The 19,435-nt window shown below is 42.2% G+C and overlaps 1 protein-coding gene across 4 annotated transcripts in view; it reads right to left on the bottom strand.

The window, feature by feature from the left end:
- Positions 1-8,601: 8,601 nt before the first annotated feature.
- The window catches only part of LOC137644151 (uncharacterized), a 37,013-nt gene continuing 26,179 nt past the window's right edge, over positions 8,602-19,435 (bottom strand). For 2 of the 4 annotated variants that reach the window (XM_068377132.1, XM_068377133.1), the window contains exons 6-7: positions 18,774-18,982; positions 17,410-17,894 (exon numbers count right to left, since the gene is read on the bottom strand). In XM_068377132.1, coding sequence (XP_068233233.1) covers positions 18,789-18,982 — 194 coding nt within the window. In that variant the 3' untranslated portion in view covers positions 17,410-17,894; positions 18,774-18,788. Of the gene's footprint in view, positions 9,320-16,480; positions 16,904-17,409; positions 17,895-18,773; positions 18,983-19,435 lie in introns of those variants that run through there. The other 2 variants (XR_011045144.1, XR_011045145.1) reach the window with 2 other exon arrangements.

Here is a 19,435-nt window from a genome sequence, read left to right as displayed (position 1 = left end):
CCTCTCTATGACAAAAATTAAGGCTGTTAGAGCAATTTTTAAAAAATATACTGCAAAATGTGCTTGAAAAAAAAAAAACCCCCTGGGGGTTAAGGGCTGGAAATTTCCAAATAGCCTGGGGGTAAAAGGGTTAACACGAATTAGTTAATTATATATGCCTTGAATGGATAAAACAGCCGGTTAACATATACAGTATAGATTATTTAGACTTGAAATCAAAGTAACAGAGGTATTGTCTACCTAAAATCATAAAAATGGAAATGAAGGTTCTTCCTATGACTATCCGGAATAGCAATAAGATTGGCTTTAATTTTCAATGCACAAGTTTGTATTAAGCACACTATTAGGTTTGCTTTATTCATACAAGATGCTAATTACTGTTTATAGACACTTCTGATTTGTAAACTACAAAGAATATTACCCATTATTATGAAAGGTCTTGTGTGTTCTTTATATAAAAAAAAAAAAAAAAAAAAAAAGTCGGCCTAAAAAAAAAAAAAAAAAAAAAAAAAAAAAAAAAAAAAAAAAAAAAAAGGGGCAGGTCAGCCTAGAATCACTGCCTTTATCCTCCAGCGCACTAGCCTTTCTGTCAAAAACATTAAATTGATTAAAAAGGTTACTAAGCCTACTATTGCCAAATCTAGAAAAATGTTATTTTCATTAGTAAAATAAATTTTTGAATATACTTACCCGATAATCATGTAGCTGTCAACTCCGTTGCCCGACAGAATTCTACGGAAGGGATACGCCAGCGATCGCTATACAAGAGGGGGGTGTACTCACCAGCACCACCTGTGGCCAGGTACTGCAGTACTTCTTGTTGACACCACCTCAATTTTTCCTCGGTCCACTGGTTCTCTATGGGGAGGAAGGGTGGGTCAATTAAATCATGATTATCGGGTAAGTATATTCAAAAATTTATTTTACTAATGAAAATAACATTTTTCAATATTAATCTTACCCGATAATCATGTAGCTGATTCACACCCAGGGAGGTGGGTGAAAACCAGTGTACATGTATATCAAGAAGCTAAGTATCCCGTATTTCATATTATCAGTTATTCAAAATAACAATGAAATTATAAGTACCTGGTAAGGAAGTCGACTTGAACCATTACTCTGCCTTTAATAAGTTCGTCTTCCTTACTGAGCGCAGCGTTCCTCTTAGGAGGCTGAACAACTCTAAGGTGCTGAAGTATCAAGGGCTGCAACCCATACTAAAGGACCTCATCACAACCTTTAACCTCGGCGCTTCTCAAGAAAGAATTGACCACCCGCCAAATCAACAAGGATGTGGAAGGCTTCTTAGCCGACCGTACAACCCATAAAAAGTATTCAAGAGAAAGGTTAAAAGGTTATGGGATTATGGGAATGTAGTGGCTGAGCCCCCGCCTACTACTGCATTCGTTGCTACGAATGGTCCCAGGGTGTAGCAGTACTCGTAAAGAGACTGGACATCTTTGAGATAGAATGATGCGAACACTGACTTGCTTCTCCAATAGGTTGCATCCATAACACTCTGCAGAGAACGGTTCTGTTTGAAGGCCACTGAAGTAGCCACAGCTCTCACTTCATGTGTCCTTACCTTCAGCAAAGCAAGGTCTTCTTCCTTCAGATGAGAATGTGCTTCCCTAATCAGAAGCCTGAATAGTAAGAAACTGAGTTCTTAGACCTTGGAAAAGAAGGCTTCTTGATAGCACACCATAAGGCTTCTGATTGTCCTCGTAAAGATTAAGACCTTTTTAGATAGTACCTAAGAGCTCTAACTGGGCAAAGTACTCTCTCCAGTTCATTCCCCACCAAGTTGGACAGGCTTGGGATCTCGAACGACTTAGGCCAAGGACGTGAAGGAAGCTCGTTTAGCAAAAACCGAGCTGCAAGGAACATGTAGCCGTTTCAGATGTGAAAACTATGATCCTGCTGAAGGCGTGGATCTCACTTACTCTTTTAGCTGTTGTCAAGCACACGAGGAAAAGAGTTTTTAATGTGAGGTCCTAAAAAGAGGCTGATTGGAGAGGTTCAAATCTTGATGACATAAGGAACCTTAGGACCACGTCTAGATTCCAGCCTGGAGTGGACAACCGACGTTCCTTTGAGGTCTCAAAAGACCTAGGGAGGTCCTGTAGATCTTTGTTGGTGGAAAGATCCAAGCCTCTGTGGCGGAAAACCGCTGCCAACATACTTCTGTAACCCTTGATCGTAGGAGCTGAAAGGGATCTTACGTTCCTTAGATGTAACAGGAAGTCAGCAATCTGGGTTACAGTGGTACTGGTTGAGGAAACTGCATTGGCCTTGTACCAGCTTCGGAAGACTTCCCCTTGAGACTGATAGACTCTGAGAGTGGATGTTCTCCTTGCTCTGGCAATCGCTCTGGCTGCCTCCTTCGAAAAGCCCCTAGCTCTTGAGAGTCTTTCGAAAGTCTGAAGGCAGTCAGACGAAGAGCGTGGAGGTTTGGGTGTACCTTCTTTACGTGAGGTTGACGTAGAAGGTTCACTCCTAGAGGAAGAGTCCTGGGAATGTCGACCAGCCATTGCAGTACCTCTATGAACCATTCTCTCGCGGGCCAGAGCGGAGCCAACCAACGTCAGCCGTGTCCCTTTGCGAGAGGAGAACTTCTGAAGTACCCTGTTGACAATCTTGAACGGCGGGAATGCATACAGGTCGAGATGGGACCAATCCAGCAGAAAAGCATCCACGTGAACTGCTGCTGGGTCTGGAATCGGAGAACAATACAACGGGAGTCTCTAGGTTATCGAGGTAGCGAACAGATCTATGGTTGGCTGACCCCACAGGGCCCAAAGTCTGCTGCAAACATTCTTGTGAAGGGTCCACTCTGTGGGGATGACCTGACCCTTCCGGCTGAGGCGATCTGCCATGACATTCATATCGCCCTGAATGAACCTCGTTACCAGCGTGAGCTTTCGATCTTTTGACCAGATGAGGAGGTCCCTTGCGATCTAGAACAACTTCCACGAATGAGTCCCTCCCTGCTTGGAGATGTAAGCCAAGGCTGTGGTGTTGTCAGAGTCCACCTCCACCACCTTGTTAAGCTGGAGGGACTTGAAGTTTATCAAGGCCAGATGAACCGCCAACAACTCCTTGCAATTGATGTGAAGTGTCCTTTGCTCCTGATTCCATGTTCCCGAGCATTCCTGTCCGTCCAAAGTCGCACCCCAGCCCGTGTCTGATGCGTCCGAGAGGAGACGGCGGTCGGGTTTCTGAACAGCCAAAGGTAGGCTTCCTTGAGAAGAAAGCTGTTCTTACACCACGCGAGAGTAGACCTCCTCTCTTCGGAAACAGGAACTGAGACCGTCTCTAGCGTCATGTCCTTTATCCAGTGAGCAGCTAGATGATACTGAAGGGGGCGGAGGTGGAGTCTCCCTAACACGATGAACAGGGCCAGCGATGAAAGTGTCCCTGTTAGACTCATCCACTACCTGACTGAGCATCGGTTCCTTCTCAGCATGCTCTGGATGCATTCTAGGGCTTGGAAGATCCTTGGGGCCGACGGAAAAGCCCGAAAAGCTCGACTCTGAAGATCCATACCCAGGTAGACAATGGTCTGGGATGGGACGAGCTGGGACTCCTCAAAATTGACCAGGAGGCCCAGTTCCTTGGTCAGATCCATAGTCCATCTGAGAATCTCCAGACAGCGACGACTTGTGGGAGCTCTTAAAAGCCAGTCGTCTGACGGAGCCGGACACAAGATCATGGTACTGCTGCACAGTCTGTGAACTGTCAACCATGGGGAAGCGAGGAAGTACAGTGACAACCCGAAGCTGTCTAGACTGTCTGGGTCGTACAGACAACTCCTTATCGGGTTGCTGAGGTTGCCGCACTGCGTCACAACAAGTCACTTCTGCTGGTTGTTGAACGTCTTCCCAGTGACACACTGACTCCGTAAACAAAAAATCCTCTAACAAGGACTAAGCTTGGACTGCATGTCTTGCAACACAGCTCAAGGTCTATGGGAGCAGGTGTGGTAACAGACGGGGTTAGCGACTGAAGTGGAACCATTACCTTCCCTGGAAGCATGTTATGCTTAAATAAAAGTCCATAGGAGGCTACGCAGCTAAAGGCTCCTCTCCAAATGACAGAGTCCTCAAGGGAATATCAGAAGGAGGGAGAATAGCACTTTCTCATCTACAGGGACCATATCCGAGAAAAGCTAAGTTCTCTCAGTGAGGGTTTCACTGGTGCAAAAGCAGCAGACTAGAAGGCAACGTTATGAAACTGCTTGACAGTCTAGTGAGTTGGCAACAACCAAAGATGTGTGACTGAGAAGCATGCGGTAAGGTATGCAGAGCATGCTGTATGTAGAGCATGCTGTAAGGTAAGCAGAGCATGTTGCATGGCGTGTGGCTTATGCTGCATGGGATGAGGCTCATGCTGCATGGGATGAGGCTCATGCTGCATGGGATGAGGCTCATGCTGCTTAAAAGAAAACTGAACCTGACACTAATCTAGCTGTCCGAGGATTTACCTGGTGAGACATCAGTCTCTTTACCAGAGAGTTTTACCAGATTTCCCCGGGCCACCACGTGACACAATTGGTAGTAATTCATTCAAATTACCTCTAATGAGTCAATATGGATAAATATCAACACAACATCGTGTTCAAATAGAAATAAATTTCTACCTCATACTTGGGATCGAACACTAGCCCCTTCTAATGAAAGGCCAGGTCGAAACCAACCATGCCACGAGAGCCCATAGGATGTCGCATAGCATGAGGCTCCTGCCTCATGGGTTGAGGAGGATGCCGCATAGCATGAGGCTACTGCCTCATGGTTTGATCCTGTGAGGTTCCTGCCTCAAGAGTTGCGTCTGCCTCAAGGGTTGAGGGGGGTAGCTGCGCAGAGAGAGGCTCATGCTGCATAGACTGCGGTTCAAGTTGAATGGGAAGAGGCTCAAGCTGAGGAGAAAGTGGCAGATGCATGCGTTGAGGTGGCTGACTCATAGCATGAGGTTCCTGCCTCAAGAGTTGCGCTTGCCTCAAGGGTTGAGGTGGCTGCGCAGAGAGAGGCTCTTGACTCACGAGTTGAGGTTCTTGAGGTGCTTGCCTCGAGAGTTGAGGTTCTCGCCTCGAGGAAAGTGGAGGTGGTTGTTGCGAGAGTTGAGGTGGCTGCCTCAAGGATGGTAGAGGTTGTCGTACCTCAAGAGGTTGCTGCCTCGAGGGTAGTTGTAATGCAAGATACTCCTGCCTCAAGGGTAGAGGAGGTTGTAAGGCATAAGGCTCCTGCCCCCATTGTTGAGGAGGTTGCTGCGTGGTAAGAGGCTCCTGCCTCAAGGAAAGTGGAGGTTGCTGCACAGCGCTGGTATCTGGCAACTCCCAACGCGGCAGCTCACGCATGGAGGTAGCTTGAGGAACCTCAACCTCATACGTCTGGCAGATTGTACTGCGCAGAGGAGGAGGAGCGTTCGCAGGAGGAGGTGTATTAACCTTCTCTGCCTGAAACTCCTGCATCAACACCGCAAGCTGAGACTGCATTGTCTGCAGCATAGACCACTAGAGTTTAAGAAAGACAACAACAAACGGAGCTACTGTCCGTTGAGACTGAGGGTCTAAAACAGCTGGTGCGGCAACAGACGGAGCTACTGCCTGTTGCGATACCACCTTGCCTCTCTGGGAGGTGTGCAGTTGTCGTACTGCAGCAAGTCCGAACTGACCCAGGGCTAATGGCTACACCTAGGAGTTGGACTTGTGCGGAAGGGACCGACTTGCACTTAAAAGCTGCAAGATTTGGTCCATGGTTTCTGCGAGAAACCTCTTCCGCAGACGAGGAATAAAAGGGCTCTCTCGTCTTTGTGTGGGTGGGGTGATCACGTCGGCAACGTGTGTAGATACACCCGAAACCACGGAGGGAAAACGTCTGTTCGTCGATCAAGGCCTGCTGAACCCATAAGTCCTTCGACATTACTTCTCCCCTGGGCTTGGGAGCTTGTAAGAGGTCCCAGACTAGGCGAACAACTGGCACGAACAGACGAACCCTCGAACGCAACACTGTAACACTTTGCGCTTATCACTTATCACTTTTGATTTTCTGTTTGCACTTATTTCACTGAACTCGAAACTTTAAGTGGTTTGTACCTGAAACACGCAATTCTATCCTTCCTTAAAAGTTAGTAATTGCGAAAACAGAATTACAATGTAACAGAAAAATCTAATGAAAGATAAATAATTCAGTGGCTGGAAAGAGACTAAACACTAGATCAAATAAACTACGTTTAAAATCTCTCACCGCATAAAGCTTGAGAACAAGAATAAAACTCTAGAAACGTTTACCTTCTTCCCCTAAAGAGACTAGGGAGAAGAGCAAAAACGATAACAACGTTACTCGCTTGAACGAAACGTTTATCCTCCTCTCTCTCCCTCCGTCTCTATCTCTCTCTCTCTCTCTCTCTTGACTTAGAACCTGAGAGAAGAGCCCAATCATATATATCGTTAAAACATATTATTGTTAAAGGAAAAAAACTGAAAGATTTCCCAAATAAAAAGTTCCTTTATTAGAATTAAAACCATTAAGCTAAGAAAGAATGAACAAAACGCTAGAAACGGTTTACTCTTACTGCAACGTGACACCGTGAAAATTCTCTCTCTATCGTAACGATAGAGCGCAAGTTGAACGTTCTGAACGTCAACAACTGCAGAGACAAAACAAAACGTTAGTTCAACTTTGAAAACAGTACGAGACTATCAAAGAAATTCTTTCAAAAACATTAAAATAGCATAATATGTTAACAGGTAAAACCGAAATGACGGGCTCAATGTTAATTAACTTCGGTACCAAGAAAAGACCGCCTACTATTAGGAAAGGTCGAATATAAACAAATATAAAAATTAATTTTAATAAGTTTATAATAAAAGGAAGTTAATCAAAGAGGCCTATAAAAGGCGGAGAGATATAAAATAAATCTATAACTTTTGTTAAGCAAAATTAAGAAAGAGAGTCTATACTCTCTTAGACACCAACACTTCCGTCTAAGGGAAGGGTCGGCCATTTAAAAGTGAAAGAGAGTTCATACTCTCTTCGTCACCATAATTAATCAAATTAATTCCAAAAGCTAGCTAAGCTAATGATAAAACTTCCTGAATAGCGAAAACTAAACTCTAGAGCAAATACATCACCAAATCGTGAGCAAAAACTCCAGAATCAACAGCGTATCCATGTAGGTCTAGCCGGAGGCACGACAGAGGAAAAATTGAGGTGGTGTCAACAAGAAGTACTGCAGTACCTGGCCACAGGTGGCGCTGGTGAGTACACCCCCCTCTTGTATAGCGATCGCTGGCGTATCCCTTCCGTAGAATTCTGTCGGGCAACGGAGTTGACAGCTACATGATTAATATTGAAAAACCCATAATAGCCTGAGTGGCATTTTAATTACCATCCTCACTAATAATCCACAAGCCTATTCTTCTCTGGATTTTCTGCTAGCTAAAGCTAAAATTACTTTTTCTTTTACAAGTGGAGTTTCTTATGTGCAAGTGGTCAGTCACAAGCTGAACATACAGCTCCATAAGAGGGATATACATCACCACATTCATCACAACGATCGTTTAAAACACGCTGCTTCCCTAGACATCCAAGACAAAGAGAATGTCGATCTTTATTACCCAACAATAAATCCCCGGGCCAATCTGCACAAGAAACTAGAAAATCCAGCATAAGACATTCCTTATTAATCTGCACCTAAATACAGTAACCTCTTAAAGTATAAAAAAATAACTGGACCTGGGGTAGAACTTCAAGTCTATTAACCCTTTTACCCCCAAACTCTTTGGAAATTTCCAACCCTTAACCCCCAAGGGGTTATTTTTTTCCCAGCACATTTTGCAGTATATTTTTTTTAAATTGCTCTAACAGCCTTAATTTTTGTCCTAGAGAGGTCAGGTTGGTCTCATTCTCTTGAAAAGAAAAAAATTTATAGCATTTTTTTGCAAGGACGTACCGGTACGTCCATGGGGGTAAAGGGATGGGTTTTGTGAAACGTACCAGTACGTCCTTTGGGGGTAAAAGGATTAAACTCACAAAAGAAAAGACTAAAAAGGGAACACTGTGATATGATACCCAGTCAGTCTTACTGCTATACAATCTCAATACAGTACAGTACTGGACTCCAATTAAAGGGTTAAAGGCCACTCCTGAATGGCAGAGGCAAGGGACAGTGACATTGCCATATCAAGCAGGACAATGCCCTAAAGAATGACCATATTTCAGATGATCAGCACCCAAGCTACCTCTCCACCCATGCTAGGACCAAGGAGGGCCAGGCAATGACTTCTGATGACTCAGCAGAAAGACCTATAAGCTTCCCCAGACCCTCCATCCTTAGCTCACAAGGATGGTGAGAATGCAGCGACCAAAGAAACTAACGAGTTTGAGCATTACTCGAATCCCAGCTGGCAATCACCAGACAAGCATACTACCACCAGGCCACAACCACAAATGCCATTAGTGAGAAAAAATGTGGAATTTTTAGATTTTAGGGCAAACGTCGACCTATAAGCAGCTTCGAGAAGGAAGCCATATGAATGCAAGGATGAATATCAAAATAATAAAGCTACTTTGGCAATAGATCAAGGGATACAAAAACTAAATCTTAATAAAATATTTAATACATGACATACAAGTGCAAAGTATGAGTACATAAGTAAAATAAATAGCATAAAAATATTGATTCAAATATTGTATTATCATCTTTATAAAACCGATTCCAAAACCCTTCAAAACAGACAAAATATTATAAAGACTGGTCTGATTTGTGAGAATGGGCTTACCATGATAAACATAGAGTAAAATACATGACAAAATTGCTTTAATTTGAACTATAAGTACTAAATCCTTGCTGACAGTTGCCATGAAGCATATACAATAAACAGAACAGTTGATTTAGATATAAAAAAACGGCTACAAAAATCATTCTGCTTCGGTCTTTCTTCCTTGGATACATCCTATGGATTCCATCAAGACCAATAATATTGGGAAAAATCTTAGAATAAATTGTAACTTCTGGGAAAATAAGGAGATGCTATAAGTTATTCCAACCTATCCGACATTTTGACCTTTCAGGTCAAAACAAAAAAATTGATTAGGAATATTTCAAGTACTGTACTAATGTATTCAATCCAATGTCATCAACAGCATGTAATTTTCACATCCCTTATCTTCCATGTGATAAGGTTTGCCGTCATCAAACCGAGCGGTTTAAGGGTCATGTGGATTGGTGACCGTATCACTCCCAAAAGCGCTCAGCTGATGAGGATTGCCAGATGAACCATGCTTCCAAGTTTAAAATTCCTCCACTACTCTCTTGTCTTCTAGAAAATGAAGCAAAGTTTTTTGCGCTAAAGTTCTCTGCTTCTCCACTCTGCATGGTAGATTTGTGGAGCCTTGCTCCTCCCAACCCTAATGGTTTTATAACTAAGACAAAACACATGGCATTTATCTACTGCCCAGCATCTTATTGGGGCCAGTGTAAGGAGAATGAAGACGGTAGATAAGAAGTAGCAAGAGTTTCCTAAAAGATATTGGATGACCTTTCCCATAATAATAATAAAAATGTTCTCTTAACATTAATACAGTATGAGAAAGTTGTCCAGCTGACAGATAAGTCTTCTTACTGTGAAGATAAATTTGGAGAAAGTTGACTGGAAGTATTGGAACCTAATTTCTTGAATGAAATTGGGCGTCATCATATCTGCCGCAATACACAAGGACTAAGATCCTCTCTATTTATGGTCAACCACGGCTGATGAAGTGGTTAGATACAGGCTGAAGATACAAGACCTGGTAGGGAAATGGTTATCGACACTAACTTCTATTCTACTGTGCCTTATAGAATCTACACCAAATTTTTAATAAGATCAAGTAAATCTTGTAGGCTTTGGCTTATTTACAGGACTAAGACTGTGATTATCAGTCAATTTTTGAGATATCGCATGGGTTCTAATAGCCTGCTTAAGACCATTATCAACTCATGAAGTATATACAGAGACTTGAAGAAATGGTTAAACTGAAAGACAGAGGCTAGGAAGAGTGTATTAATTAGTCTAAAATTACTGATTTAGAAAAAAATGTAAATATGATATTTTAATTATAAAATAAATTTTTGAATATACTTACCCGGTGAATATATAGCTGCAACTCTGTTGCTCGACAGACAAAAAACTGTACAAAAAACTCGCCAGCGATCGCTACACAGGTTGCGGGTGTGCCCATCAGCGCCAACTGTCGGCCAGATACCCAGTTCTCAATGTAAACAAAGACTCAATTTCTTCTCATCCCACTGCGTCTCTATTGTGTTTGGAAGGGAGGGTCGTTTAATTTATATATTCACCGGGTAAGTATATTCAAAAATTTATTTTATAATTAAAATATCATTTTTAAATATTTAACTTAGCCGGTGAATATATAGCTGATTCACACCCAGGGTGGTGGGTAGAGACCAGTTAAATATGTTTACATCTTATGAGCTAAGAGTTTTTATTTCATTTTAGAAGTTATCAATATAACAAAAACAAAATAAATAGGTACCTGGTAAGGAAGTCGACTTAGACGATTACTCTGCCTTATAAGTACGTCTTCCTTACGGAGCCTCGCGATCCTCTTAGGATGCTGACAGACCCCTAGGAGCTGAAGTATCAAGGGCTGCAACCCATACAACAGGACCTCATCAAACCCCTAATCTGGGCGCTCTCAAGAAATGACTTTGACCACCCGCCAAATCAACCAGGATGCGAAAGGCTTCTTAGCCTTCCGGACAACCCATAAAACAACATTAAAAACATTTCAAGAGACAGATTAAAAGGATATGGAATTAGGGAATTGTAGTGGTTGAGCCCTCACCCACTACTGCACTCGCTGCTACGAATGGTCCCAGTGTGTAGCAGTTCTCGTAAAGAGACTGGACATCTTTCAAGTAAAATGACGCGAACACTGACTTGCTTCTCCAATAGGTTGCGTCCATTATACTTTGCAGAGATCTATTTTGCTTAAAGGCCACGGAAGTTGCTACAGCTCTAACTTCGTGCGTCTTCACTTTAAGCAAAGCTCGGTCTTCCTCGCTCAGATGTGAATGAGCTTCTCGTATTAGCAATCTGATAAAGTATGACAAAGCATTCTTTGACATAGGCAAGGATGGTTTCTTAACTGAACACCATAAAGCTTCAGATTGGCCTCGTAAAGGTTTAGTGCGCTTTAAATAGAACTTAAGAGCTCTAACAGGGCATAAGACTCTTTCTAGTTCATTGCCTACGATCTCCGATAAGCTGGGAATATCGAAAGATTTAGGCCAAGGCCGAGAAGGCAGCTCATTTTTGGCTAGAAAACCAAGTTGCAGCGAACAAGTAGCTTTTTCCGACGAAAATCCAATGTTCTTGCTGAAGGCATGAATCTCACTGACTCTTTTAGCCGAAGCTAAGCATACCAGGAAAAGAGTCTTAAGAGTGAGATCTTTCAGGGAGGCTGATTGTAACGGCTCAAACCTGTCTGACATGAGGAATCTTAGTACCACGTCTAAATTCCATCCAGGGGTAGCCAAACGACGCTCCTTGGTGGTCTCAAAAGACTTAAGGAGGTCTTGCAGATCTTTATTGTTGGAAAGATCTAAGCCTCTATGCCGGAAGACCGATGCCAACATGCTTCTGTAGCCCTTGATAGTGGGAGCTGAAAGGGATCGTCCTTTTCTCAGGTATAAGAGAAAATCAGCTATTTGAGCTACAGAGGTACTGGTCGAGGATACAGAAACTGACTTGCACCAGTCTCGGAAGACTTCCCACTTCGATTGGTAGACTCTAATGGTAGACGCTCTCCTTGTTCTAGCAATCGCACTGGCTGCCTCCTTCAAAAAGCCTCTAGCTCTCGAGAGTCTTTCGATAGTCTGAAGGCAGTCAGACGAAGAGCGTGGAGGCTTTGGTGTACCTTCTTTACGTGTGGCTGACGTAGAAGGTCTACCCTTAGAGGAAGACTTCTGGGAACGTCTACTAACCATCGAAGTACCTCGGTGAACCATTCTGTCGCGGGCCAGAGGGGAGCAACTAACGTCAACCTTGTCCCTTCGTGAGAGGCGAACTTCTGCAGTACCTTGTTGACAATCTTGAACGGTGGGAATGCGTAGAGATCCAGATGTGACCAATCTAGGAGGAAGGCATCTATATGTATTGCTGCTGGGTCCAGGACTGGGGAGCAATAGATTGGAAGCCTCTTGGTCAGCGAGGTTGCAAAGAGATCTATGGTTGGTTGACCCCAAGTGGCCCAAAGTCTCTTGCACACATCCTTGTGGAGGGTCCATTCGGTTGGAATTACTTGCCCTTTCCGACTGAGACAATCTGCTATGACGTTCAAGTTGCCTTGGATGAACCTCGTTACTAGGGAGATGTCTTGACCTTTTGACCAGATGAGCAGGTCCCTTGCGATCTCGTACAACGTCAGTGAGTGGGTACCTCCTTGTTTGGAGATGTACGCCAAGGCCGTGGTGTTGTCCGAGTTTACTTCCACCACTTTGCCTCGAAGGAGATACTCGAAGCTTTTCAAGGCCAGATGAACTGCCAACAGCTCCTTGCAGTTGATATGCATGCTCCTCTGACTCGAGTTCCACAGACCTGAGCATTCCCGACCGTCTAGTGTCGCGCCCCAGCCCACGTCCGATGCGTCCGAGAAGAGAACGTGGTGGGGAGTCTGAACAGCCAGGGGAAGACCCTCTCTTAGGTTGATATTGTCCTTCCACCAAGTCAGACAAGACTTTATCTTTGCGGAAATCGGGATCGAGACCGCTTCTAGCGTCTTGTCCTTTTTCCAGTGAAAAGCCAGATGGTATTGAAGAGGACGGAGGTGTAGTCTTCCTAGTGATACAAACTGTTCCAGGGATGACAGCGTCCCTACCAGACTCATCCACAGCCTGACTGAGCAGCGTTCCTTCTTCAGCATCTTCTGGATGGATAGCAGGGCTTGATCTATTCTGGGGGCTGATCGTCTTGTTGTTCAGCAACGTCCTCATCAGATAGTTCCTCATCCGAAAACTGATGAGGAAACGGCAACGGAGTGGGCAACGTCTGGCTCGCTGAGTCCGGTCGCACTGGTGCATGCGTGACGGAGCCGGACGCAACGTCATGGAACTGCTGCACAGTCTGTGAACTGTCAACAACCATGGGTGCGCGAGGACGCACAGCGTCCACCCGAGACTGTCTAGACCGTCTGGGTTGTGCAGTCAACACCATACCGGGTTGCGGAGGTTGACGCACCGCGTCAAAACAAGTCACCTCTGATGGTTGTTGAACGTCCTGAACGTCAACAACCACCTCCGAGCGTCGCTTAACGTCAACGTGCGGCTGGCAACCCACACTGGGTCGCATCGGTGGAGGAACCACCTCAACTGGTAGACGCGAGAAGGTTACCTCAGCGTCAACAGGGCGCACAACCGACCGCTTGGAAGGTTGTTGGCCAGAAGGTTCAGCAGCAACCTTCTCCGCATTAAAGTCCTCCATCAAGGACGCAAGCTTGGACTGCATGTCTTGCAGCAAAGCCCATTTAGGGTCTACGGGAGCAGGTGCGGCAACAGACGGGGTTAGCGACTGAGGCGGTACCGCTTTCCATCCCTGAAAGCCTTGTTTATGCATGACATAATGTACAGCAAAACTTCAAAGGCTCGTAAGCCAGTTTAAAAGAAGGGAAAGCAAAGGCTGTATCCCCCAAACTCCTCCTGGTGATAAACCAGTCGCCTAGCAAACGTAAAGCTCTCTAGGAGAGCGAGAGAGCACTAGCTTATAAACAACGGCTTCGAAGTAGCTAGGCCTAGTGTAAGCTCTGACGTTTAGGCGAACGAGGAGCAGCAGTTACAAAAAGATCTGGACAAAGATCCTTAAAAATCAGCATGATTTAATTAAAGTCCATAGAGGGCTAAGCAGCTTTAGGCTCCTCTCCGTCTGACAGAGTCCTCAAGGGAATATCAGTAGGAGGGGGAACAGCAACTTCCTCATCTAAAGGAACCTTGTCCGATAATAGCTGAGTCTCAAGCAAGGGAGAGACCTACCGTGGTGGCAATGCTTTACAAGCAGAGTCCACATGCACTGGTGCATTAGTAGCGGACCAGGACGCAACGTCATGTAACTGCTTGACAGTCTGTGAACTGTCAACAACAACAGGTGCGAGAGACCAGGACGCAACGTCATGTAACTGCTTGACAGTCTGTGAACTGTCAACAACAACAGTTGCGTGAGGACGCACAGCGTCCACTCGAGACTGCTTTGACTGCCTAGAATGAGCAGTCAAAACAACTCTAGAATGCGGAGGTTGACGCACAGCGTTAAAACAAGTCAACTCCGATTGTTAGCGAACGTCCTGAACGTCAACAGGAGCATCAGCAAGTGGCCTAACGTCCAAATGTGGCTGAAAATCCACACGAGACTGCATCGAGTGTGGTTCTAAACAACCTGATTGACGTGACTTAGCTACGCCAACGTCAACAGGAAGCACAAAGGAACGTTAGGTTGGCTGACAGCCAGGATCTCGATGAGATAAACGGCTAGGCTCAACGGACTAATCGGCAGAATAGTCTTCCATAAGGGAGGCAAGCATATTCTGCATGTCTTGCCGTAAAACCCATTTAGGATCAACGGAAATGGTTGCGGTAAGAGACGAGGGTAACGTCTGTGACCGCAACACTTTGCCAACAAAAAAGACTCTCGGAGTCTGTGTTACGCTTTTGTTAGGGGGCGAGCAGTTTTCCGATGACTGCATAGGGTCAGAGCTGTCCTAATGGCTGCAACCAGGACGCTGGACCTGTCCTGAAAGGACTGACTTTCGCTTAAGGGCCTCGAAACCTTGTTTCAGGTTTCTTGTGCGAAAAGCCTTCGGATGACGAGGAGAAAATTGTCTCTCTCGCCTTATGGTAGGGGAGATCTTGGTAAGATACACCCGATACCATAGAGGGAAACGTCTGTTCGCTGATCAAGGCCTCTCGAACCCATAAGTCGTTCGACATTACTTCTCCCCTGGGCTTGGGAGCTTGCAAGAGGTCCCGGACTAGGTGAACGACAGGCACGAACAGACGAACCCTCGGACGCAACACTGTAACACTTTGCGCAATATCACTTTATCACTACGATTTTCTGTTTTGCACTTACAGTATTTCACTGAAATCGAAACTTTTACTGATTTCTACCTGAAGCACGCAATTCTACCCTCATCAAAAGGTAGTAAATGCGAAAACAGTCGTATAATGCAAGCACATTAATACCAGCAAAAAAAAACAGTAAACATCTTTTAAGATAAAAAAAAAATCCGTGGTTGGGGAAGAGAAGAAACACTAGTTCATTCAAAACTACGTTTACAATCTCTCACCGTACATTGCCTGGGGACGAGAATAAAACTAAAAACGTTTTATCCTTTCTCCCCGTACAGAGACTAGGAACGAGAGTAACTCGAGAACAACGTTACCCACTTGAACGGAACGTTTTCTCTCCTCTCTCTCCCTCCGTCTCTATCTCTCCCTCTCTTTCTCTCTTGATTTCGCACCTAAGAGAAGAGCCCAATTACATTTCGTCAAAAAAACATGTTATTTGACCAAAGGAAAAAAAACTGAAAGGTTTTTCAATTAAAAAGTTCCTTTAAAATAGAATTTAAAACATTTAAGCTTTGAAAGAAGAATGAACAAAACGTCAGAATCGATTTACTCTTTCTGCAAAGTGAAACCGTGATACTCTCTCTCTCTATCGTAACGATAAAGCGCAAACTGCGTAGCATAAATAAACTAAAAGTTAGTTCATCTTTGAAAAAAGTACGAAGACTATTCAAAGAAATTCTTTCATAAAATATTTATTAAAAAATATTCATTTAAAAAGTTTTAAATCATTAGCTCTTTAAAAGCTATTTACGATTGAAAGGGCTCAACGTTGTTTAACTTCTGTTTCCAAGTTAGGACCGCCTACTCTCAGGAAAGGTCGCATATAAACAAAACATTAAAATTTATTTTTATGTTTATTATAAATGGAAAGTTAATCGAAGAGGCCTAATAAAGGCGGTGAGATATAAAATATATAGAGGAAAATCTATAATTAATTTATAACGTGATAAGATAATTACTAAAAGCCTAAACACACTTCCGTCTAAGGGAAGGGTCGGCCATTTAAAAGTCAAAGAAAGTCCATACTCTGTCACCAAAAATTAAATCTATCCAAAATGAGTTCAAGATTTAAGATGAAGATAAAACACCTGCACTGCGAAAGCTCAAACCAAAATGAAGTACTTCACCAAATATGTTGAGAAAATTCCAGGTTCTACAGCGAGTAAAAGTACGTCTTGTCGACACGTCGACAGAGAAGAAATTGAGTCTTTGTTTACATTGAGTATGGTATCTGGCCGACAGTTGGCGCTGATGGGCACACCCGCAACCTGTGTAGCGATCGCTGGCGAGTTTTTTGTACAGTTTTTTGTCTGTCGAGCAACAGAGTTGCAGCTATATATTCACCGGCTAAGTTAAATATTTAAAAAAAAAATTTCCAACTGTGCACCACATTTACCATTAAAAAATATAACACCAAATTTTTTAGGTTGGCTTTGAATTTAGTCATACATGAATGGTTACTAAGCTCATTCTCTCTTCTCTTTCATTATGAAATGTTTTTATTCAGGAGTTTATGTGTTCTATTCATTATGTGCAATGTCAATAATGTAGTTAATGGCCAATATCCTTCTTTCACTCTGTATCCATCTCCATTATTAATTACTCACTTAGGAGCTTGGAAACAAACTTGAAAAAAAGAGTATGCAGTCTCATTAAAGGAGACTTAACAGAAAACTCAGGGAATTGAATTTAAAAAAAATATACTTGAAGGAACTTAGTAGCAGGCAGTTGATTGTAACCTGGATAAAGGAAGTGTATGAGAGATTATTGTGCCTGCAGCAAACTGAAAAAGAAACCAAACTAACCAGTTTGCACAAAAGATGATCCAAAGTAAGCACTTATCGAACCAAATTAAAAATGGTGAAATTTTCACGATAAATTATTCTTAATGCTCTGGAGAGAATTTTTATCCAAATTTAAATGAATGAAAAATAGGATTGTAAAACAATAAATATTAGAAGGGGTGTGTAAGAAATATGGGGAAATTAAATGCCGGTGAAGCCTACATGCATGGACTACAATCTGGAGCCAAAAAGATTTATTTTAATGAATGTATGAAGGTTATCAGGATTGTACTTTGAGGATATTGTAAAGTAGCAGGTTTATGATGAAACATAAGGTACAAGACAGAGGACTCTTACTTGTACAGGTCTTACCTGGATTAGATATGTTGTTCCTTTCAACACACATGTTGAAACACCAAAATTATCTCCTCACCAATGATCATTTCAGGTCTTGGTAAATTGAGAATTTTACCTATCATCTAGGTACATTTCGAAACTTCATTCACTTGTTTATAAATGAATATATTTTAGGAACATTCTAAAAAAAACTTTTGCAAATAACTAAATAGCTAGTAATCACAAGAAACTTGCATCATTAAAATTTTAGGGTAAAAGTATTCAAGAAACAAATATTTTTCTAGTCAACTAAAAATAAACGTTCTTTAGCACACCCTCACTAAAGAACCCGTCACTAGCATTGCTCATAACACGGTTATAGTATATCCATCCCTGCATTATGCGATATCCAATCCACGAGCTTCCACGCAAAGTAAACAGGATTGATGGAGTCTTTGAAACAAGAATAATAATACATGGAATATATGAAAGGTGACAAGCAAGGAAGTTTTTTTCACAGTCAAAACTCCAACAAATATGCAGAAAAACTTACATGGTATATAAATCATGCACCAACTATAGATGATCTATACAAATACATGCCAACTGTTGGTGAATAAGCGCCAACTGATATTGGTCTCGTAAAACTTCTGCCTGAAAAGAAAAGAAAAATATAATTGGAGAGAATGTCAGCATCTGTCACACTTTCACTAAAGACCACTTCATAAAATCTTATAAGAGTCAAATATTCTTAGGTTATGACTGCAAAACGTTAGGAAAAAAACCCATCTTAAAATTTAATGGACCAAATATCATGTTACATCTCATGAGAACTATCATTTTATCCACAATTTCTGTAAACATATCATGAACTAATTTCACCTAACAATCTAGAAAAAACTTTACCTTTTAATATTTACCATGCTAGAAAATTTAGATTATAAATGGAAAGATCCAAATTTATTATGCCAAACAATATCAACATGGATATTTGTTCTGTTCTTTCTTAGTCTCTTTGAAAGATAAATTCAAAATTTCTCCTCCAAAGACCACCAAGATACTTTCCTTCTTTAGGAGAGGTTAATACTGATGCATCATAAAAATATACATGCTCTAAATAACCGACAAGCATAGCCCAACTGACAGAAGGAGGAATAAGCTCAACCAAAGTATTTGGAGCTTCATAAAAATCCACGTTCTGCCAATAAAGGTTCTGATACACAAAACTGTTGTCAGAAGAGTATCAAAACATAATTTCCTCCCCCAAAATAAATGCAGAAATCTCACACTGTAACTAAGTAATGAATAACAATGATGGTGGTGGTAGAAGGAGAAAGCTTTAAACCAACACAATGGCCGGTATTACTGTACACTAAACAAAATCTTGACTTTACATGTGCTACAATAAATCAATAACAGCAAATATTACGAACAATAGACAATTTGAAAACCTATCAAAAGTTTTTTCTAAATAAATTTTCATGTATCTTAAAAATAAAAAAACACCAGTCTTATCAAAATTAAATACTATACCTCTCGATAATATTTTCATTTCAATGTATTTGAATATTGAGTTTTATGCGACTCATACAGTGAAACTTCCATGAGAGACCCTCGCAAAGATGTCACCTGACGGGGAGAACTGGCTGCTGCTTTCAAATCTCTCTGACTTTTATCACTTCTTTTAGGAGATGAATCTTTCGTTACGGTCTCAAAAGCTTCCTTTGGTAGCCTCACACGGCCTACAAAACAGAGAAAGTATAATTAATATAGAGCTTCCAATATAATACAGATAACAAAATATAATAAATTTAACAATCAAGCATCTTACAACAATTAGTGTATATAGTAAACAAACCAATACCTTAAATATAGCCTATAGATTCAGTCTGAAGTACTGACCAGTCTCATTTATATAAGGAGAAATACTGTAGAAGACATGAGACCTCATTCTGGCTATTTTACTACCAAGGAACCCAACATATTATGACCCAGAACCCTAACATATTCCAACTTTGATTATACCAAACTTTCCCATTTACTCAATAAAATCTCATTTTCTATTCAGATTATCCAGGCAATGAATATACAATAAAGGGAAATGCAGATCATTTTGTTTTAAGGTCTTCAAGTAAACAAAGCTCAAACTTCCACATCCCTCACAAGAGGAAAAGCTAAGAGGTACCTTGCAAGCA

The sequence above is a fragment of the Palaemon carinicauda genome, chromosome 7 (assembly GCF_036898095.1).
Source record: "Palaemon carinicauda isolate YSFRI2023 chromosome 7, ASM3689809v2, whole genome shotgun sequence".
In the NCBI taxonomy this organism is placed as follows: Eukaryota; Metazoa; Arthropoda; class Malacostraca; order Decapoda; family Palaemonidae; genus Palaemon; species Palaemon carinicauda.
This window is presented reverse-complemented; position numbering and strand designations above follow the sequence as displayed.